General features: G+C 34.1%; 1 protein-coding gene across 3 annotated transcripts in view; it reads right to left on the reverse strand.

Annotated features, from left to right (window-relative positions):
- Positions 1–790: 790 nt before the first annotated feature.
- The window catches only part of LOC123539918 (zinc finger and SCAN domain-containing protein 21-like), a 104059-nt gene continuing 81223 nt past the window's right edge, over positions 791–23626 (reverse strand). Inside the window, exon 5 of one of the 3 annotated variants that reach the window (XM_053526925.1) lies at positions 791–3301. In XM_053526925.1, coding sequence (XP_053382900.1) covers positions 3087–3301 — 215 coding nt within the window. In that variant the 3' untranslated portion in view covers positions 791–3086. Of the gene's footprint in view, positions 3302–15324; positions 15556–21779; positions 23537–23626 lie in introns of those variants that run through there. The other 2 variants (XM_053526926.1, XM_053526928.1) reach the window with 2 other exon arrangements.

Here is a 23626-nt window from a genome sequence, read left to right on the forward strand (position 1 = left end):
GATATAGGCATATGTTGAAATGGATTTGGGTTCTTTTGTATATCTTGTGGGGGAATTGTATGTCTGAAATTCTTGAAGTCTTATGTTACACAATATAATGTTATATTTAACATGGACAAAGAGAACAGATAGCCTTCATAGGAATTACTAATCATTTTTCCGAGATTTTGCGGTTGAATTTATTTTAAATTGCGGGGTCATGAGTCCGATCCTCCAGCGCGGCGTGTATTGTCCAGGACAATTTGATATAAGACATTGTGTCTAAAATCATTTGTCCTCCATTTCTGATTCATCTCGGGAAGTTTGCAGTTACTTACGGAGAACAGGTTTGTACTGGTATAGAATACAGGAACACTGGATAAGAAAAGTTTCTTCCCAGCCATTATATAACTGAAATACTGTTAAAATGGCATTAAACCCAAAACAAAACACACCAAATCCGTAAAATTAAACAAAAGGAATTCATACAACCTCAAAATAACTCTTTTGTCCAAAAGCACAAAATTCATGCCCACATAATAAATGATTTCACAGTATCTTATTTTCTTAAGCTGACAAATCAAGGACCTGTTCCAACCAGATCAAGTACCTGTTCCAACCAAAGCAATGAAATGTTTCACAGTTTTCTCTACTTACTGTCAAAGATTTATAGTATAAAAAAGGCCATTTAAAATGGAAATATATTTATTCAAGTATGAAAACACAAAAACAATTTATAATATGTTTAACATTGAGAAGAAACTTATTTACATGCTAACATAATGGAACACTATTCTTAAAGATATACTATGACCATCTTTTGTTAAATTATTTCGTCACTAAAATTGATTTTAATCTAAAAACTTCTAAATCAAATATGTTCTATCTTTACAATAGATAAATATTCAGCACTGGTAAGAACACCAACCCACCGTACATTTTAATTCACTTTCAGATTTAGGTACAGTTCCAGATTTTAAATCAAAATATCCTTAAATCCAAGGAAAGCAGTCACATAGTCGTGCCATGCAATTTCTTTACTCTGAGAAAAGAAAGTACATTCTTTTCGAAACTTTGACTGCCAGTTTTCATTTTTTTAAATACCATTTTGTAAATGTTGTCAGAGATTTTCCCTAAACCCCCTCTACTCAAGGAAGACATGTATAAAGTTTAGTGAACATTATTTGTCAATCTTAATTCTATTCAATGATTATGACATGTTTTTTCAATGCAGTGGAAAAGTAATCTATGTTACCTGGAAAACAGGATAACACAGTTGTAGAAAAATGACACAATTTCCCCAGGGCATTTCTTGATTTGATATTCACTTTTTCTTCAAATTACTGATCACTGACCAACTAAATGCTTGCACAAATCGATCTGTGGAAAATATGCATGTATTTTCCGTGTCTGAAGGTAAGATGTGCATTGTTTGCAGGGGATCTATTCTTTCTTTTATTTTATTGTCTAACCCTTTACAGGAAGTTAAAAGTCTAAAATAAAGTTTTAGGGGAGCTATCTCCATTTTCCAAATATTAATATTTGGATATCAATAATTCAACTAACGATAACATTAAATCTAACATATTTAGAATCCATTTAATTATGATTGTCCTGATATGGATTTTGTGACATCATAACATTTTTGTTCTATTTTAAGATATCCTTAATTCTATGTAATGATATTATATCTTAATTAATTGATATCATGAAATAGAATTATAGATATAATTAAACTGAATTCATGATATCATATTTAATAAAATATACAAACAATTTTTTGATACCTAAAGGTTTCCGATCCACAAATAGGTAAATTTTGATGCCTGGTGACCCCATGTTTTTTGGTATCATTTGAACAGCTGTGCCTGCTGAACAAGAATAAGCATAAATAATATGCAAGAGTAATTTAAGTCACGATTTTTGACTGCGAAATGATAAATCTAATACTGTAATAACGGAATTTCTGTTGAAGTGTCACTGAAAACTATAAAGTAAAAAATAAAATTTCTAGAACATATTTTTGGCATATTTTTTTTCTTTATAATGATTGGCCCAATCTGCTTAATACGAACTGAAGAACAGATAAAAACTGTAAACTCATGAAAATAATGCATACAATCAGAAGGGTTGAGTGCATTATTTTTCTTTAACGAAACTGCCAGTTTTTTCTAAAGTCACCAATTTTTATACTCACAATATTATACCAACTAATTTCTAAGTAAATACAGTCTATTTAGTAAATTAATTGTATATACACATTTAAAAATTTAGTGTCATAATTGTATCAAAACTAGTAACAAACCAAAAATCTCTTAGAATGATGGCTGGTTATACAAATTGAGAAAATAATGAAGAGTATATAAAAAGAAATAAAGTTCAACCAGCTTTGAGTGTATGTTGATCTATTGCAAATTATTCAAATGATATAAAGTAATGATAACTCATTAAAAGATGTTGAAACATTGTGAAATCAACAGTGTAACTATTAAGAAATGATAAAATTATTCCCCCTCTTTATTACTAATAATAAGCACAATACACGAAGTGTATACACAAAATAAAATAAACGTGTCCCAAAAATCATGCCGTTCAGGTGAAGGGTTAATTTTACTGTGGAAGGGCATATTCTGTTGCACAAAATGTAATCAGTACCGGAGATCTAGGTAAGATTTTGACACTTTCTGAAGATCTAGGCCTGCTTTCCAGAGATCTTGGCCAAATTTTGTCACTTTCTGGAGATCTTGGACAGGTTTTGTCATTTTCCACACAACTATGCCCTTTGTCATTTCCGAAGATCTTGACCTTATGTCACTTTCTGGAAATCTTGGACAGATTTTGTCACTTCCTTAGAGTAATATACATGTTTTATATGCTGTTTCATGTAAATCATCCTTTTCTGTCTATAATTTGGTGTTATTTTATATTTTGTCTCTCCAGATATGAAGCTAAATCCTAACAAGTGTACTTTGAAGGCACGCAGCTAAAATATGAAAAAAAAAACATGAAACGTTCTGAACGTTGATACCAAAGGGTTAATAAACAAAAGATGAAATCCTGCATTTACGCAGTAAGAGTAAATTATGAAATTACAAACTATCTACGATCTAGTTCAAGTTCTGTTGCTTCCGAATATGTAAACCCATATGTGTCTTCAATGTCTCCTTCTGGTTAAACCTTTTCTGACACAGGTTACATGCAAACGGTTTCTCGCCAGTGTGAATGAGGAAATGTCTCGCAGCTCGATGTCTGTTGGCAAACACTTTCTTACAAAGAATACACTCGAACGCCTTCATATTGTTGTGAAGCAGCTGAATCTCTCCTGAAACAAGAGAAAAAAGAGGCTTTTTATCTTCAATAAAACCTATGTAGATGACATTCTTGAATGAATATCTCCCGAAAGGTCAGATATTTTCTTTCAAACTAACAGTATTACCTTTTTTTACCCACGACTGAACAGTAAGTACCTCTAAACAAAGTAAAATAACTTCTCAAGTGCTGTAACTTGTATACAACGACTACATTTAAGTCTACCCCTGTGCACTTAACTCCTATATCCAACAACGAAGTTAAAATTTACTCTTGTGTTACACGCAGTACTGAACTCCATACAATGACAAGGTTTATTTTTCCCTTGTGTACTAAACACTAAACCCAATGTCATCTTTTTATTTCCCATAGTGTGCCGAGCTTCTCGCTACAACAATAAAAACAACGTTTACTGTGGGTACCGAACTCCTCTATACAAGAATAAAATTAAAGTTTACCATTGTGTAATGAACTCCTTTATACAATGTTAAAATTAAAGTTTACCTTTGTGTACTGAACTCTCTACACAACATTGAAATCAAAGTTTACTCTTGTGTAATGAACACCACTATACAACAATAAAATTAAATTTTATCACTATACAACGTTAAAATACCCTTGTGTAATGAACTCCTCTGTATAAAATAAAATTAAAGTTCACCCTTGTGTAATGAACTCCTCTATACAACAATAAAATTAAAGTTCATCCTTGTGTAATGAACTCCTCTATACAACGTTAAAATTAAAGTTCATCCTTGTGTAATGAACTCCTCTATACAACAATAAAATTAAAGTTCATCCTTGTGTAATGAACTCCTCTATACAACAATAAAATTAAAGTTTACCCTTGTGTAATGAACTCCTCTATACAACAATAAAATTAAAGTTTACCCTTGTGTAATGAACTCCTCTATACAACAATAAAATTAAAGTTCACCCTTGTGTAATGAACTCCACTATACAACAATAAAATTAAAGTTTACCCTTGTGTAATGAACTCCTCTATACAACAATAAAATTAAAGTTTACCCTTGTGTAATGAACTCCTCTATACAGCGTTGAAATCAAGTTTACCCTTGTGTAATGAACACCACTATACAACAATAATTAATTTTACACATATACAACGTTAAAATACCCTTGTGTAATGAACTCCCTAACAAAATAAAATTAAAGTTACCCTTGTGTAATGAACTCCACTATACAACGTTAAAATTAAAGTTTACCCTTGTGTAATGAACTCCTCTATACAACGTTAAAATTAAAGTTAACCCTTGTGTAATGAACACCACTATACAACAATAAAATCAAATTTTACCACTATGCAACATTAAAATACCCTATGTAATGAACTCCTCTATACAATATAAAATTAAAGTTTACCCTTGTGTAATTAACTCCACTATACAACGTTAAAATACCATTGTGTAATAAACTCCTCTATACTACAATAAAATTAAAGTTTACCCTTGTGTAATGAACTCCTCTATACAGCGTTGAAATCAAAGTTAACCCTTGTGTAATGAACACCACTTTACAACAATAAAATTAAATTTTACCACTGTACAACGTAAAAATACCCTTGTGTAATGAACTCCTCTATACAAAATAAAATTAAAGTTCACCCTTGTGTAATGAACTCCACTATACAACGTTAAAATTAAAGTTTACCCTTGTGTAATGAACTCCTCTATACAACGTTAAAATTAAAGTTAACCCTTGTGTAATGAACACCACTATACAACAATAAAATCAAATTTTACCACTATGCAACATTAAAATACCCTATGTAATGAACTCCTCTATACAATATAAAATTAAAGTTTACCCTTGTGTAATGAACTCCTCTATACAACAATAAAATAAATAGAGGATATTTGTTTGTTTCAGTGAAATATCAATTTTATTTCACAAGTGAGCATCAAAAACTGATATTTTCACGAGTGGCCTAGCCACGAGTGCAAATGACTTTTTTTGGTGCTCACGAGTGAAATAAAATTGATATTTCACTGACACAAACACATTTTCTTTTTAGTTCATGTGTAAAACTCTACTTTTGTTGAGTAATTTATAAAATGCTCAAAATCGCGGGAAAGGTCAGCAGAAAGCATAACCCAAATGACGTCATTTTAACGACGTCATCGTCATTATGGTCCCCGGTATTCATAACGCTCAGTATACAATTTGATTTCAATCGCGACGGAGGACCGGAACTAGTTCGGCAAAAACAGTGAAAAATAAAAACGATAATCTACTGTTTCAAAACTGTGGATTATCACTTTTATTTCACTGAGAAAACTCTATAATTCACTGGAAAACATAAAATAAAAGTTTACCCTTGTGTAATGAACTCCACTTCACAACGTTAAGATACCCTTGTGTAATGAACTCCTCTATATAACGTTAAAAAACCATTGTGTAATGAACTCCTCTATAAAAAACAAAATCAAAGTTTACCTTTGTGCAATGAACTTCTCTATACAACAATAAAATTAAGTTTTACTCTTGTGTATTGAACTCCACTTCACAACGTTAAGAAACCCTTGTGTAACGAACTCAACTATACAAAGTTAAAATTTAAAGTTTACCCTTGTGTAATGAACTCCTCTATACAACGTTAAATTCGAAGTTTACAATTGTGTAATGACTTCCTCTATACAACGTTGAAATTAAAGTTTACCCTTGTGTAATGAACTCCACTATACAACGTTGAAATTAAAGTTTACCCTTGTGTAATGAACTCCACTATACAACGTTAAAACTAATGCTTAGTTTACCCTTGTGTAATGAACTCCACTATACAACGTTAAAACTGAAGTTTACCCTTGTGTAATGAACGTTGTATAAAGGAGTTCATTACAAAAGGGTAAACTTTAATTTTAACGTTGTAAAGTGGAGTTCATTACACAAGGGTAATACAACGTTAATATTAAAGTTTACCCTTGTGTAATGAACTCCTCTATACAACGTTAAAATTGAAGTTTACCCTTGTGTAATGAACTCCACTATACAACGTTAAAATTAAAGTTTACCCTTGTGTAATGAACTCCTTTATACAACGTTGAAATTAATGTTTACCCTTGTGTACCGAACTCCTCTATACAACGTTAAATTCAAAGTTTACCCGTGTGTAATGAACTCCTCTATACAACGTTAAATTTAAAGATTATACTTGTGTAATGAACTCCTCTCTACAACGTTGAAATTAAAGTTTACACTTGTGTTATGAACTCCATTATACAACGTTGAAATTAAAGTTGATCCTTGTGTAATGAACTCCACTATACAACGTTAAAATTAAAGTTTATCCTTGTGTAATGAACTCCACTATACAACAATAAAGTTCAAGTTTACCCTTGTGTACCGAACTCCTCCATACAAATTTAAAGTTAAAGTTTACCCTTGTGTAATGAACTCCTCTATACAAAATAAAATTAAAGTTTACCCTTGTGTAATGAACTCCTCCATACAACGTTAAAATTAAAGTTTAGCCTTGCATAATGAACTCCACTATACAACATTAAAATTAAAGTTCATACTTGTGTACCGAACTTCATACAACGTTAAAATCAAAGTTTACCTTGTCTAATGAACTTCACTATACAACGACTTTTTTTTATTTTCGGAAGTGGGGGGTGGGGATTTTTGCATCGAGAAAGGGAAAAATTTACCATTTGATGGGGAAATGGGGTCGAATTTCGCAAAACATTTTGGTAATAAGAGATCAAAGAATGATCTTGGCGCCAATCATTGAGCCATTTCGGCACATAAAACTGCATTTGGTTCATCCATGTGGCCCAAATTTGAAGGCTGTACCTTGAGAAATGTGAAAGTAGGTAACTAGGTCAAGATCAATGTCAAATTTCATTTAGGAACACAAAACTATGCATGAGGTCCAAATCTGAAGCCTGTACCTTCAAAAATGTGAAAGTAGGTCACTAGGTCAATGCCGAGGACAAAGTTTATTCCGGTACACAAACCTATGCATGTGGTCCAAATTTGAAGGCTGTAGCTATAGAAATGTGAAAGTAGGTCACTACGTCAAGATGAAGGTCAACTCATGTCAAGGTTTTAACTAGCCACTCAAAACTATACATGTGGTCCAAATTTGAATGTTGTAGGTTATGGACAAGAAGATTTTTAAAGTTTTTCCCTATGTATGTCTATATAAACCATGTGACACCCGGGGCGGGGCCATATTTGACTCTAGGGGGATGATTTGAAAAATCTTTGTAGAGGACCACTAGATGATGTCAATACAAAATATCAAACCCTAGGTCCTGTGGTTTTGGTCAAGAAGATTTTCAAAGTTTTTTACTATATAAGTCTACATAAACCATGTGACCCCCAGAGCGGGCCATATTTTTTACCCTAGGGAAATTATTAGGAAAATCTTGGTTGAGGACGGCTAGATGATGCTACATACCAAATATCAAAGCCCTAGGTCATGTGGTTTTGGACAAGAAGCTTTTCAAAGTTTTTCCCTATACACGTATAAATCTATGTAAATTATAAAAATAAACAAAGGGCCATAACTCATTAAACAATGGCTGAACCAGTCTGGTTTTCAGTGGGACAAAACTAAGGTACCCACACATCATCTTGACAGTTTGGTCAAAATCCTCCCGCAGTTTCTGAGGAGATGCGATAACGAGAAATTGTAAACAGATGGAAGGATGGACGGACGAATGACGGACCACGGATGCAGAGTGATTTAAATAGCCCAGCATCTAAATAAAGGTTGTGGCCACGCCATGGCAATCAGCAATTTCTTTGCAGTTTGGCATTCATGTCTGTCCTTTCGACATTCTTCCAAAATATATGGAAGTTCATACAAGAAACTGATTCCGAAAAAACCGAATAATGCCGATTGTCATAACAGGCCACTACATTAAGGTCATATGGTGACGTCAATCTTTAGACGGTAGACTAAGACCCAAAATTGTTTGTAGACTGTACCAAGTGGGGAACTACTCTGCAGCGTTAATCGCTTGGATTTCTCGACTCTGGAAGAGAGTGGAAGTCAAGGGCAAATACTTTAAAGGGATAAACTTAATTTGAAGTCTATACTCTGACTATGTACAGTGAATAACTTCCAAAAAAGGAATAACTTCGTATCAGCCTAAAAATTCCGTATTTGGAGGATTATTATCCTTTATACTTGTTAAGTTTGAATAAAGTAATTAATTAATTGATTAATTAAATAATTAATGAACTGATTCAGTACAAACATTTAGTTAATCTGATTAAGTATGTGCAATACTCCAGCACCACTGGCATAATTTTGAGAATGACCCTCATGCATAATTATTCAGAATAAAAACACACAAATATTTACAACACTTTATTTTGTACAGTTTTGATAAAAGCATTCAACATAAAAATACCTCCATAATTAAATAGTGTCATCCAAGGATAATTTCTGTGAATGGAACAAGAGGATTTAGAATACTTTTCATAAGAACATATATAAAATTATTTTAAAATCATGTCAGCAGCTTTCCTGAAGAAAAATTGCGAAGTGTCAATTATGCAGATATGCAGTAAAAGTGACCAAATTCCCCGAGCCACAATGCCTTCTTTTTGATAGATGAGAATGATTTGAATACTTTTAATAGAATAACCACACCCAAGACACATTTCTAGGAAATAACTTCAAAGCAGGAGGTCATGTCATTTGATTTGTCCTGTTTAGCTTTGAGTAGCCAAGCAAATCTGACCAACTCTGAAGGAGGACCATCAAAGAACACCCATGTAATGTTGACTAAAGAAAATAATGACTTACAATGGACAATGCATGCTCAAATTACATAACTAACTCACCTCAAGCACAAAACGGCAAATGTGAAAAACAAGAATACAAAATGTATCACAACCTTCTTAATTCCTTTTTCAATATTGCTTTTGTACGTAATTTGAAGTGTACTAGATCTATTGCCGAATTTCATATATCAATGATATCAAACCAAAAATCATTTTTACAAACAAGAGGGCCATGATGACCCTAGCACACTCACTTGACTGAAACCTTTTGACATTGCTTCAAACCAAGCTTTATGAACATCAATCAACATGTTCCTAAGAAAATTGAATTAATGGTTAGGAATTCTAGCAGTGTTAACCTGTAGGTATGTGGGGAAATTAAAAAAAAACTTGAGAAATATAACTTCTTATCAAGTTGGGTAAACAACTATCATGCAGTCCACGGGGACAAAGATGTTTTCACATTATTTCTGACAATGTTTGGTACACATCCGGCCATCAAACGATTTATTAGAAGTTTATGCTTTTCTCCATTTTAGAAATGGGGCTGTTCTGAAATGCATTTACTTGAAACCATTTGATCAAACTTCAGAAAAGTCTAAAGGTCCATTCAAGGACGAAATTTCTCGCCAACTTGTTGAGCATCTATCAATTCAGTCATGAGAAATGCCCTCCAGCAGAACCATTTGATCAGGTCTGAAAGGTTCCTTCTAGGTTGGCACAGACTGACTTTGGTGTAATTCTGACAGAAAGTTTCAGAGAAGAATTTTTTCTGTCTAAGCCAAACTGATGATAATGGAAGACAATGAATGATGGACACAAGGCTATTAGTTTATAGATCATCTGAATACAAGTGCTCAAATTAGCAATGGCTCCAGTCCATTCAATATTTGGTAATAAATATGCAGAACACTAATTGTTATAAGCTGTCATATACTCTATATGTACAGCCATGTGTTGCTTTAAATTAGATTTTTGGTTAAACTTCTTGTAGCAGATTGTACACTCAAATGGCTTCTCTCCGGTATGAAGCAACAAATGCCGTTCCACTCTCTGCTTGGTGGCAAAACTTTTGGTACACACTGTACACTGGAAACTTCTTCCCCCTTTACTATTCATAGTTGTTACTGAAATAGAAAGAAGAAATAAATTTGTGCTAATGTAACACTGTATAATAGAAAAACATTCTCCACATCTAGTTACATCTTTTGCAAAAACAGACTGTGGAACTTAAAATGTTTTAATGTTACATGCTGTACACTGGAAACATCTCCCCCTCATCTAAACTGCCAGTTCTCTTAACTACAGCGATTGAAAAAGAATGAAGAAAAAAATCCTGTCTTAATGTTACACATTGTACCTCGAACCATTTCCCTTTTTTTGCTAATTCTAGCTGTGACTAAAAAAATCATGGAAGTAATCATGCATTATTCATAGTTGAACCATCTTCTCCTATTGTTAATCCTGGCCGTGGGTGAAAGAGAAAGGGGAAGTAATCATCTTTTTATTGTTACACATTGTACACGGAATCATCTTCCCCAATTGCCAGTCATGGCTATGAGTTAAAGAGAAAGGAAAAGTGATCATGTTTTAACGTTACACATTGTACACTGTGAGTGAAAGGGTAAGGGGGAGTAATTATATTTGTTGCACATTGTACATGCATTGCTAATCTTAGCTGACAGTGTTTAAGAAAAGGCAAGGAATTATGTTTAAATGTTACAGTTATTACTTTGACCCTTCAATGCTAATCCTAGCTGAAATGAAAAAGGATTGAGAAGTAATCATGTTTTAATTTTACACATTGTACACTGGAAACATTTTCTCTAATTGCTTATCCTGAAATAAAAAGGGGAAGTTTACATTCTGTATCCTGTGTGTGCCGACAAATGCTACAGTTTATTGCTAGAGAGACAATCTCTATACTAAGTCAAGTGTATCTGGGTAGTTACAACCGGAAAAGTTACATTCTTGTATCAATATCTTTAATTAACCAGGTGACCCATTTTAAACTTTGCATAGATTTCATCAAGACAAATATTTTGACTAACTTAGTAGATAACTCTTTACAGTATTAACAGTTTTTAATGATATGACCCAGTGACCTAGTCAAGCTTCATTCTTGGCCAAGAATTCATAAAGGTAAATATTCTGACATATTTTATGTAAATCGGGTAAATAAATGAAGCATCTGGCGTGTTAAATGTTTAACTATGATTTTACCTTGTGTTAAATTTTTTACATTATGCTCAAGTTGTTTGTTTGTTTGGTGTTTAACACCATTTTTCCAACAGTATTTCAGTCATGTAACACGCCAGATGTTTTTTTTTAATGAACATGGCATTCCCTTGTATATTCGTTCTTGTTCAACTTTCCCCTTCGGATTCCTCCCTCATCCCCGACCCCATTTCGTCCCTTACCAATTCCTACCCCTTTATCAATATTTAGTTTAAACTTATATGTACTTGTTGGATGTTTGAAGCAACCCGTCTGAAATATTTTTCCATTACAGCTTCTTTTTGTTGTGGGCCTACTATTTAAATGCGTGGCCCTGGGGCTGTGTTTTTGGTGCTTTGTGCTTCCGAAAAATCTACCCTTACCAATTATCTTATGTAACGGCGGGCAGTTAACCTAACCAGCTAGTGTTCCTGGATTCTGCACCAGTACAAACCTGTTCTCCACAAATAACTGCCAACTGCCAATTGTCATGGGGAACATACGGGGATTGAACTAGCGTCCCCGTGACCCGTAGACCAACGCTCTCCCTACTGAGCTAAGCGGGCGGGTGATGCCCAAGTTTATAACGGACACTGTCAAATTTTGCTATTTTGAGTAATTCATGAGCCATAACTTTCAGAAAGACTTAAAGAATACACAGGTAATCACATAAGACATCCCATTTCATATGCATATACAAAAGACATTTAATAAAATTGAGTCTACACTTGTATTTACAAAAGAACCTTTATTAGTAAAGCAGAATTAACAGCTTCTACTTTTACAGACAACAAGCATCATACGGTACCAGTATAAACCATCTTTGTAAAATATTAGTTCCATACAAAGTATGACTGCTAGCACACAATATACAATCTCCTGAATACGTATACAACAATCAAGTTTCAAATTACAACATACAGATTCCTGCATACACATATACAACAATCAAGTTTCAAATTACAACATACAATCTCCTGCATACGTATACAACAATCAAGTTTCAAATTACAACATACAATCTCCTGCATACACATATACAACAATCAAGTTTCAAATTACAACATACAATCTCCTGCATACACATATACAACAATCAAGTTTCAAATTACAACATACAATCTCCTGCATACATATACAACAATCAAGTTATTACAAATATTACAATACAATCAACAAATACAATCCTGCATACACATATACAACAATCAAGTTTCAAATTACAACATACAATCTCCTGCATACGTATACAACAATCAAGTTTCAAATTACAACATACAATCACCTGCATACACATATACAACAATCAATTTTCAAATTACAACACACAATCTCCTTCATACACATATACAATTATCAAGTTTCAAATTACAACACACAATCTCCTTCATACACATATACAACAATCAATTAAAAAAAACAGCATACAATCTTCTGCATAACATAAAACAGTCAAGTTTCAAAACACAATATGCAATCTTCTGCATACATATACAACAATCAAGTTTGACAAAACAGCATACAATCTCTTGTATTTATATTTAAAACAATCAAGTTCCAAAGTACAGCATACAATCTCCTGCATGTATAAACATAAATCAAGTTCTGAAAAAACAAGAGCTGTCGCAGGACAGCAACGCTCGACTATTCAACAGCCTTGTCAATTGAATGAATAAAAAAGTTGAAAAAGATGCATAATTTAGTAAAAAAAAAAAAAGCAAAACAGGGTTATGGAACCTGCATAGTGCTTATCAGCTCATGACAGTGGACAGGTGTGTGAAGTTTCAATCCATTCCCAGTAGTGTGTACCGAGGTACCAGCTTAAATATAAGAATTTAACCAAAAACTCCTAAGTTGAAAAAGGGGCATAATTTTGTAAAACGCAAAGTAGAGTTATTGACCCTTTGCACTGCAAGTCATATCATGACAGTGAACAAGTGTGGGAAGTTTCAATCCTTTCCCATTAGGGGCATAATTTTGAAAAAAAACGAATAGAGTTATGGGACCTACTTTGTGCATGTCAGATCATGACAGTGAAAAAGTGTGTGAAGTTTCAATCCATTCCCATTAGTGAGTACTGAAATACCAGCTTACATACAAAACCTTAAGTCGAAAAAGGGGCATAATTTTGTAAAAAAGCAAAACAGAGTTATGGAACCTGTTCAATGCAAGTCAGTTAATGATTTTATCACATTAAATAAGTGAATGAAGTTTCAATCTATTCCCAATAGTGAATACTGAGATACCACCTTACATACAAAACCTTAACCAAAAATTTCTAAGTAAAAATGGGGGCATAATTTTGTAAAACAGCAAAATAGAGTTATGGAACATGTGCAATATAAGTCAGTTTATCACAGTGAATAAGTGTGTGAAGTTTCAATCCATTCCCACCAGTGGTTACTGAGAAACCAGCTTACATACAAAACCTTAACCAAATCGGGACGCCGACACAGACGCGGACGCATGGGCGAGTCCAATAGCTCTACTATTCTATGAATAGTCGAGCTAAAAATGCAATCTCCTGCTTACACATAAAACAATCAAGTTCCAAAATAAATTACTGTCATTGACTGGCAGACTTAATCAATTATGCTTGTGTTGAAATCCTGGTCACCTTCAATTTTATACTACAACAAGAGTGCCAGAATGTCACAATATGCGCCCGTCACAGCAAATTTCTTTACTCTAGCTGCTGTATTGCAAATGAATTTTAATTTTGTGGTTGTTTAGTAATCATTGTAAGTCTTTTGTTTTCCTAATTCCACAAAAAAGTTCCTTACTAGGTAGAGAGACCTTAAAATACACCTAAAATTTGAAAGTAACATCTATGTTGTACCACAGAAAAGTGGTCTTGGTTTTTCCCTATGGTCAATTATAAAAAAGTTACAATATAAGCTATTTATAGTAACAACTAAGGGAAGAAAAACAAAAATATATGTCCACACAAAAGTCTTCACCAGGTAGAGATTGGTCAAAATACACCTCAAAATTGGATGTAGCATGCATGTTGTACTACAGAAAAGTGGTCTCGATTTTTCCCTACGACTAGTAATGAAGAAGTTACAATATAAGCTATTTATAGTAACAACAAAGGGAAGTAATTCTAAAGAAAGGAACTGTGCATGACACTTTCTCTCATGATGGTGTATAATTGTGCCAAGTTACATCAAAATCCCTCCATGCACGAAGAAGAAATGCTTCGGACAAAGTCATTCTTGTATCTGACCTTTGGCCTCTAAGTGTGACCTTGACCTTTGACCTAGGTACCTGGTTCTTGCGCATGACACTCAGCCTCGTGGTGGTGAACATTTGTGCAAAGTTATATCAAAATCCCTCTAAGCATGGAGAAGAAATGCTCCGGACAAGGTTTTCATTCTTGTATCCTTTGACCTCTAAGTGTGACCTTGACCCCAGACCTAGGGACCTGGTTCTTGCGCATTACACTCCGCCTCGTGGTGGTGAACATTTGTGCCAAGTTACATCAAAATCCCTCCATGCATGAAGAAGATATGCTCCGGACAAAGTTTTCTTTCTTGTATCCTTTGACCTCTAAGTGTGACCTTGACCTTAGACCTAGGGACCTGGTTCTTGCGCATGACACTCCGTCTCATGATGATGAACAATTGTGCCAACTTTCATCAAAATCCCTCCATGCATGAAGAAGATATGCTCCGGACAAAGTCATTCTTTAATTTGACCTTTGACCTCTAAGTGCGACCTTGACCTTAAACCTAGGGACCTGGTTTTTGCGCATGACACTCCGTCTCATGATGGTGAACAACTGTGCCAAGTTTCATCAAAATCCCTTTATACATGTAGAAGATATGCTCCGGACAAAGTCTGTGGACGCCGCCCGCCCGCCCGCCAGGGGCATTCCCATAATACGTCCCGTTTTTCAAACGGGCGTATAAAAAGTCTGCCAACATATTTTCCAAATCCTGAAACCAGTCAAATAGGCAAGCAGGCAAATTCATTTGATTTTGCTGAACCCACTTTTATGACAATGGCACAATTGTCACAGGAAAAAAAGCCTATCTACTGAAAAGTCATAACTACTGACAAAGTTACTTTGATCTGTTTAGCAATCTGGCAAATTCATATGTGTAATCATATGATTGCGTTTAGCACCGAGCTGTGTAAATCTTCTATAACAAATATTACATTCATAAGGCTTCTCTCCAGTGTGAATACGCATATGCTGTGCCAATGCTTGTTTGCGTTTAAAGGCTGTACCACACCTTTCACAGGAAAATGGTCTTTCTGTACTGTCTGTTGCAGCGGCTTCTGAAATAATAACAAAAATAATTTTACAAGATATTCAAACAAAAGTTACACTTTTCGTTTGTCTTAATATGATCAATCATGACAAAGAGGTTATATGCCTATAAAATAATTTCCAAAGAGAATCATTCTATGTGGGGTGCAACTGATTTGGATTGTTTAAATAACGAGTCATCCGCAGAATTGTATCCAGGTAGAAAATATTTGGTTTTATTCACTTATGTCACAAATATACTTCATAAATTGGACAAAACATATCGTGTTCAGGTCATATAAAATGAAATGGATATAATACAGTTCATTAAGTGTGGTAAACTCTTTGATGTTAGAGACATTCCAATGGAACTGCTGTGCTGTTTGGTCCAATTGCCGAGAATTTGGGCTACAAGGAATCACAAAACACTGCAAAGGTCAGCCGTCTCAGTTATCAAAATCTGGTACTGCAGTATTTTATTTCCATTCTAATGTCTTTACATAAAAAGCGGAAGGAATAGAGAATAAACTGTAAAAAGGTCCTTTGGAAGCAAAGAATGCAACCAAAAAGAATAATAGCCAATTCGGTTTGATCATAATGAAATGTGCAACACCTCTCATGTCCCCTAGCACTGCCTTAAGCGGAACTCTATTACAATGTCTGGGACGATTAATCGAATCCGATTTGATTACTGGGTGAAACCGGTTTCAATTTTTCAAAACCGCTAATTGCTCTCAAACAATAAACATCACAAATTGTACTTTATCTTTATACATTTCTTTGACTAGCACATAGACCCCAGTATATTTCAGCTAAAACACATTCAACATAGTCAATAGTCTCGGATTTGCCTGTCATGATATGTTTAGAATAAAATGCACCAAAATATGACTTACTAATTATCACACAACTAGCATCACACTGCTTGCAAATGATAAAGTCCGCAAGTTCCTAATGTAATCAGCAGCTGGGTGTACCTTGGTACAGTCGTCAGGAAAGAAAACAGCACGATTAACCAGTTCGGTTTGATGTCATACAAACGATTAACCGATATCAAAATTTTGAAATCGTCCCAGCACTAATTACAAATGACCATAAAATATAATAAAACTGATGAATAAATGGCTAAAAAATATTGACAATGTCAGCTGGACCCTATGTTAAAATCTCATATTAATCAAAACACAACATAGAGGTTACACATCTTACATAATAATATAGGAGTGCTTAGAACTTACTTGCTTAATAGTCTAGTGATTTATTCTGCCTGCCTAATATCCGATTCAGAGTGTGTGATTTAATTATAACACCATTCTTATTCTGAAATGTCTTTTTATATGAAATATTAGATCAAATATGATAGCACTATTTCTCTATGCCAGTATCGCACTATAATTGATAATTATGCTGTCAGTCTTGCTGTGTTTTGACAAAAATGAACACACACTGTCATAATAGAATGTAACTTATAATCACATGTGCGGAAAGAAACGTGTTTCTCAATCATCAACAAAGCAATTTTTTTCTTAAAAAATTAATTTATTCACAAACAGATTTTACAATATTGATACATGCACATTACTATTTTGATAACAATCTTTCAAAGAACAAACTCTCAGGTTTTATACAAAGTCTTAAAATCAATAGCAAAGAATCTTTTTCCCCAAATTTCTGATGAAATTCTGTGAATTCAAGGGTTTCATTTTATATAAAATATTGACTGGATTTAAGTTATTTTCAAACTTTACTAGAATCATGTTATCAAAATAAAATGGAGTAAACTTGCATTATGATCTGAAAGGTTTCTCAAATGCATGAATAGGTTCCACTAATTAGGGATGTTTTCTGTGTGAAAAAAAAACAACAAAAAACAAAAAAAAAACAAGAGAGCCATGAAGGCCCTGTATCGCTCACCTGAACTTTTGACCGGAAGAACATCAAGATTAACATTCTGCCAAAGTTTCATTAAGATAAGGTCATAAATGTGGTCTCTAAAGTGTTCACTAGCTTTTCCTTTGATATTACTCGGTGACCTAGTTTTTGACCCCACATGACCCAGATTCAAACCTGGCCTAAAGATCATCAAGATTAACATTCAGATTTAGTTTCATAAAGATACAGACATAAATGTGGTCTCTAGAGTGTTAACAATCTTTTCCTTTGATTTGACCTAGTAACCTAGTTTTTTGCTCCATCTGACCCAGATTTAAAATTGACCTAAAGATCATCAAGATTAATATTCTGACCAAGTTTCATTAAGATATGGTCAAAAATATGGCCTCTAGAATGTTAACTAGCTTTTCTTTTGATCTGACCTGGTGACCTGTTTTTTTTTACCCTACTTGATTCAAACTTGACCTTAAGATCATCAAGATTAACATTCTGACCAAATTTCATGAAGATACAGTCATAAATGTGTCCTCTACAGTGTCAACATGCTTTTCTTTTGATTTGTCCTGGTGACCTAGTTTTTGACCCTAGATGATCCAATATCAACTCATCCAAGATTTTATTGAGGGTAACATTCTGACTAAGTTTCATTAAGATTTGGCCAAAATTGTGACCAGTCTAAAGTGTTAACAAGCTTTTCCTTTGATTTGACCTGGTGACCTAGCTTTTTACCCCAGATGACCCAATATCGAACTGATCCAAGATCTTAATGAAGGTAACATTCTGACCAAGTTTCATTAAGATAAGGCCAAAATTGTGACCTCTAGAATGTTAACAGTCAAACTGTTGATGACGACAGACGGACGACCGACGACGGACGACTGACACGGAACGATCACAAAAGCTCACCTTGAGCAGTTCTTGCTCAGGTGAGCTAAAAATAAAAGATTTGCAAAAGCAAAATTCATAGGTATATGTCATAGTATGTAAATTTGCCTTATAACCTTTAAAACCTATTCCAAAGATATTCAAGTAAAATCAAAACAATGTAATTTCTATATAGACCTCAGTTTGGAGGGGGTACAACATAAATTTTGTACACAAAATGTATATATGTACAGTATAGTTGATAGTCAAAATTACTCCAATACTGACATAGGTAAGTCACTATTACTCCAATACTGACCTAGGTAAGTCACCACTACTCCAATACTGACCTAGGTGGGTCACCACAACATCAATATTGACCTAGGGAAGTCTCCACTACTCCATTATTGATCTAGATAAGTCATCACTACTCCAATAATGACCTAGCTAAGTCACCAGTACTCCATTCTTGACCTAGGTAAGTCACCATTACTCCATTACTGACCTAGGGAAGTCACCACTACTTAATTATAGACCTAGATAAGTCACCACTACTCCATTTTTGACCTAGCTAAGTCACCAGTACTCCCATTATTGACCTAGGTAAGTCACTTTTACTCCAATATAGGCCTAGGGAAGTCACCACTACTCCATTACAGACCTAGGTTACAACATAATTACTCAAATATTGCCCAAGATAAGTCACAGCTACTCCAACACTGACCTAGGTAAGTCACCAGTACTCCAATATTGACCTAGGATAAGTCACAATTACTCCAATATTGACCGATTTGAAACCAGCATACAACCTCCTACATAAACATTAATCAATCTAGTTAAAAAAAACAATATGCAATCTCCTGCAAAAACATATAATGATCAAGTTCAAAAACACAATATACAATTTCTCCCCTATACATAAATCAATCAAGTTCCAAAATAAATTATTGTCATTAACCGACAGACTAAAACAATTACGACTGTATGTTGAAATCCTTGTCCCCTTCAGTTTTATACAACAAAAAGTCTGCCAGCGTATTTTCCAGATCCTGAAACCAGTCAAATAGGCAAGCAAATTAATATGATTTTGCTGAACCAAATTTTATGAGAATGACACAATTTGCACAGGAAAAGCCATATCCACTGGCAAAGATCCTAAGATATGTTTAACAATCTGGCAAATTCATATGTGTAACCATATGATTGCGTTTGTGACCGAGTTGCGTAAATCTTCTATGACAAATATTACACTCATAAGGTTTCTCTCCAGTGTGTAAACGCATATGCTGGACCAAAGCCTGTTTGCGTTTAAAGGCTGTACCACATTTTTCACAGGAAAATGGTCTTTCTGTACTGTCTGTTGCAGCGGCTTCTGAAATAATAACAATATTAATTATACAACAAAATATTCAAACAAAAGTTATTTATGCTAGTCACTAATATCTTACATATAGGCTTAAACTTATTTGCTTGATTCTATCTGATTCTGAAACACAATGTATTTAATCTTACTAAGGCACGCTTGACTTTATGCATAAAATAAAAGAGCCATAACTCAATGAAAAACAAGGATTACTCCAAAATGTAAGAAACCGCAAACCTAGTAAATCAGTGAAAACAATGTTCAAAACAAGACAATTCCTTCTAATGATTTGGTCAAACTATTCATAATTTAATGAAATTAATCCAGAAATAATATCCAGTAGAACCAGGGCTGGTATTCATAAAGCTCCTAAGGGAAAATTTTCCCTAAGGGACTAACTAAGGGAAAAGTTCCAAAGCATTTTTATGGACAACCGTCAAGACAGTTGGAATGTCTAACAATATTGTCAAATAGAGTCTGACATAGTGATTGAGATTGTCAATAAATCTTAAGAAGTCTACACTTTCCTTTTGTGCTATGTTGTTTAGGAAATTTTACAAAGTTAAGGATTTCCCTAAGTTTTCTCCTTAGGAGCTTTATGAATAAGGCCCCAGGTCTTAATATGATCAGTCATGACAAAGAGGTTATATGCCTATATAATAATTTCCAAAGAGAATCATTCTATGTGGGGTGCAACTGATTTGGATTGTTTAAATAACGGCAATCCGCAGACTTGTATCAAGGTAGAAAACATTTCGTTTTATTCACGTATGGCAGAAATATACTTCATAAATTGGACAAAACATATGGTTTTCAAGTCATATAAACTGAAATGGATATAATACAGTTTAATAAGTGCGGTAAATTCTTTGATGGTTAAGACATTCCAATGGAACTACTGTGCTGTTTGGTCCAGTTGCCGAGAATTTGGGCTACAACAAGGAATCACAAAACACTTCCAGGGTCAGTCGTCTCAGTTATCAAAATCTGGTACTGCAGTATTTTATATTCATTCTAATATGTCTTTGATATAAAAAGTGGAGAATAGAGAATAAACTGTAAAAAGGCCCTTCCGAAGCAAAGAATGCAACCAAGAAGAATAATAGCTGATTCGGTTTGATGGAGGTAATGAAATGTGCCACACCTCTCATGCCCCCTAGCACTGCCTTAAGCGGAACTCTACTACAATGTCTGGGACAATTACTCGGTTAATTGGAGCCGATTCGATTACTAGGTGAAACCGGTTTCAATTTTACAAAACCGCTAATCGCTCTCTAACAATAAACATCACAAATTGTACTTTATCTTTATACATTTCTTTGACTAGCACATAGACCCACAGTATATTTTCGCTAAAACACATTCAACATAGTCAATAGTCTCGGATTTACCTGTCATGATATGTTTAGAATAAAATGCACCAAAAAATGACATTAATTATCACACAGACACACACTAGCATCACACTGCTTGCAAATGATAAAGTCCGCAAGTTCCTAATGTTATCAGCTGCTGGGAGAACCTTGGTACAGTCGTCAGGAAAGAAAACAGCATTTCCAAAATGGCGGCCGATTGACCAGTTCGGTTTGATTTCATACAAACGATTAACCGATTTTGAAATCGTCCCATCACTAATTACAAAGGACCAGAAAATATAATAACACTGATGAATAAATGGCTAAAAAAATATTGACAATGTCAACTGGACCCCGTGTTAAAATCTCATATTAATCAAAACACAACATAGAGGTTACACATCCTGCATAATAATTTAGGAGTGCCTAGAACTTGCTTGCTTAATAGTCTAGTGATTTATTCTGCCTGTCTAATATCTGATTCAGAGTGTGTGAATTAATTATAACACCATTCTTATGCTGAAATGTCTTTTTATACGAAATATTAGATCAAATATGATAGCACTATTTCTCTATGCCAGTATATGGCACCATAATTGATAATTATGCTGACATGATTTCAATCTTGCTGTGTTCTGACAAAAATGAACACACATTGTCATAATAGAATATAACTTAATGTAACTTATAATCACGATGTGCGGAAAGAAACTTGTTTCTCAATTATCAACAAAGCAATTTTTTTCTTGAAAAATTCATTTATTCAAAAACAGGTTTTACAATATTGATACATGCACATTACTATTTTGATAACAATCTTTCAAAGAACAAACTCAGGTTTTATACAAAGTCTTAAAAACAATAGCAAAGATTTTTTTTCCCCAAATTTCTGATGAAGTTCTGTAAATTCAAGGTTTTCATTTTATATAAAATATTGACTGGAATTAAGTTATTTTCAAGCTTTATTGGGATCTTGTAATCAAAATAAAATTTAGTAAACTTGCATTATGATCTGAAAAGTTTTTGTGAAGCTTTACTCAAATGCATGAATAGGTTCCACAAATAGGGACATTTTCTATGTAAAAAAAAAAGAAGATAAATTTGTCAAAGCAAAAGTCCGAGGTATAGGTCACAGTATGTGAATTTGCCTAATAATCTTTAAAATTTCAAAATGAAATCTATGTAGGTTCCAAAGATATTCAAGGAAAACCACAACAATGTAATTTCTATACATGTAAGTATAGACCCAAGTTTGGTGGGGCTACAACAACATTTGTACACAAAATGTATATTTATACTATGCAGTTGATGTGGTAGTCTGTTTCATTCCAATATTGACTTAGGTAAGTCACTATTACCCTAGTACTGACCCAGGTAATTCGCCACTTTTTAACCACTACTCCGTTAATGACCAAGGTATTCACTATTACTTCAATGTGGACCCAGGTAAGTCACTATTACTCCAATATGGACCTAGGTAAGTCACTATTACTCAAATATGAACCTAGGTAAGTCACTATTACTCCAATACGGACCTAGGTAAGTCACTATTACTCCAATATGGACCTAGATAAGTCACAACTACTCCAACACTGCCCTAGGTAAGTCACTATTACTCCAACATGGACCTAGATAAGTCACCACTACTTCATTATTGACCTAGATAAGTCACCACTACTCCATTCTTGACCTAGGTATGTCACCACTACTCCGTTAATGACCAAGGTAAGTCACTATTATTCCAATATGGACCAAGGTAAGTCACTATTACTCCAATATGGACCTAGGTATTCACTATTACTCCAATATCGACCTAGGTAAGTCACAGCTACTCCAACATTGACCTAGGTAAGTCACAATTACTCCAATACTGACCTAGGTAAGTCACCACTACTCCATTACTAACCAAGGTTAAGTCACAATTACTCCAATATGGACCACCATTACATGTACTCAAATATGAAAACTCTTCCCATTAATAAAACAATGTTTAGTAGGTCATAATTACTCCAATCTTGACCAGTGTAAGTCACAGATCTATATTCTATTTCCAACCTTGGTACTCTGTTCATCACTTTGAAAGTCAAAACAAAATGACATTAATAACACTGGTAGTCTGAGTAACTTAATTACTGACTCACAGACAATTCAAATTCCATCAAAATCCAAACCAGAGTGATCTGGAATACTCCTTTGTTGAGCTTGGAAGTCAAAATGACCTCCATAACCCTCACTAGTTTATTTAACTTTGAATGTCACATTGGCCTCCTTCACAAACCATGTTAGACTCAACTTGTTCCAAAAATAAACATTTTTTGCCACAATTACTTAATTTATAACTTCACACATTTAATTTGTAATTTGAATGTGACAGCATATGTGCTCTCTGGTGCGCCTGTTGTGTAAACCGCTTATCACACTGTGTACAGCCATATGGTTTCTCCCCAGTGTGTATACGCATATGCCTCTGCATAATCTGTCTGCTGGCAAAGTCCTTCTGACAAATATCACATGGGTAACGTGTTCTTCTCCCTCCTGAAAATACAACAAATTTATATAATATGTAGTTATTATAAAACAATATTATGCTCATTGATGGCGCACCAACACATCAAAGGTTATGTG

This window comes from Mercenaria mercenaria, chromosome 16 (genome assembly GCF_021730395.1).
Source record: "Mercenaria mercenaria strain notata chromosome 16, MADL_Memer_1, whole genome shotgun sequence".
NCBI lineage: Eukaryota > Metazoa > Mollusca > Bivalvia > Venerida > Veneridae > Mercenaria > Mercenaria mercenaria.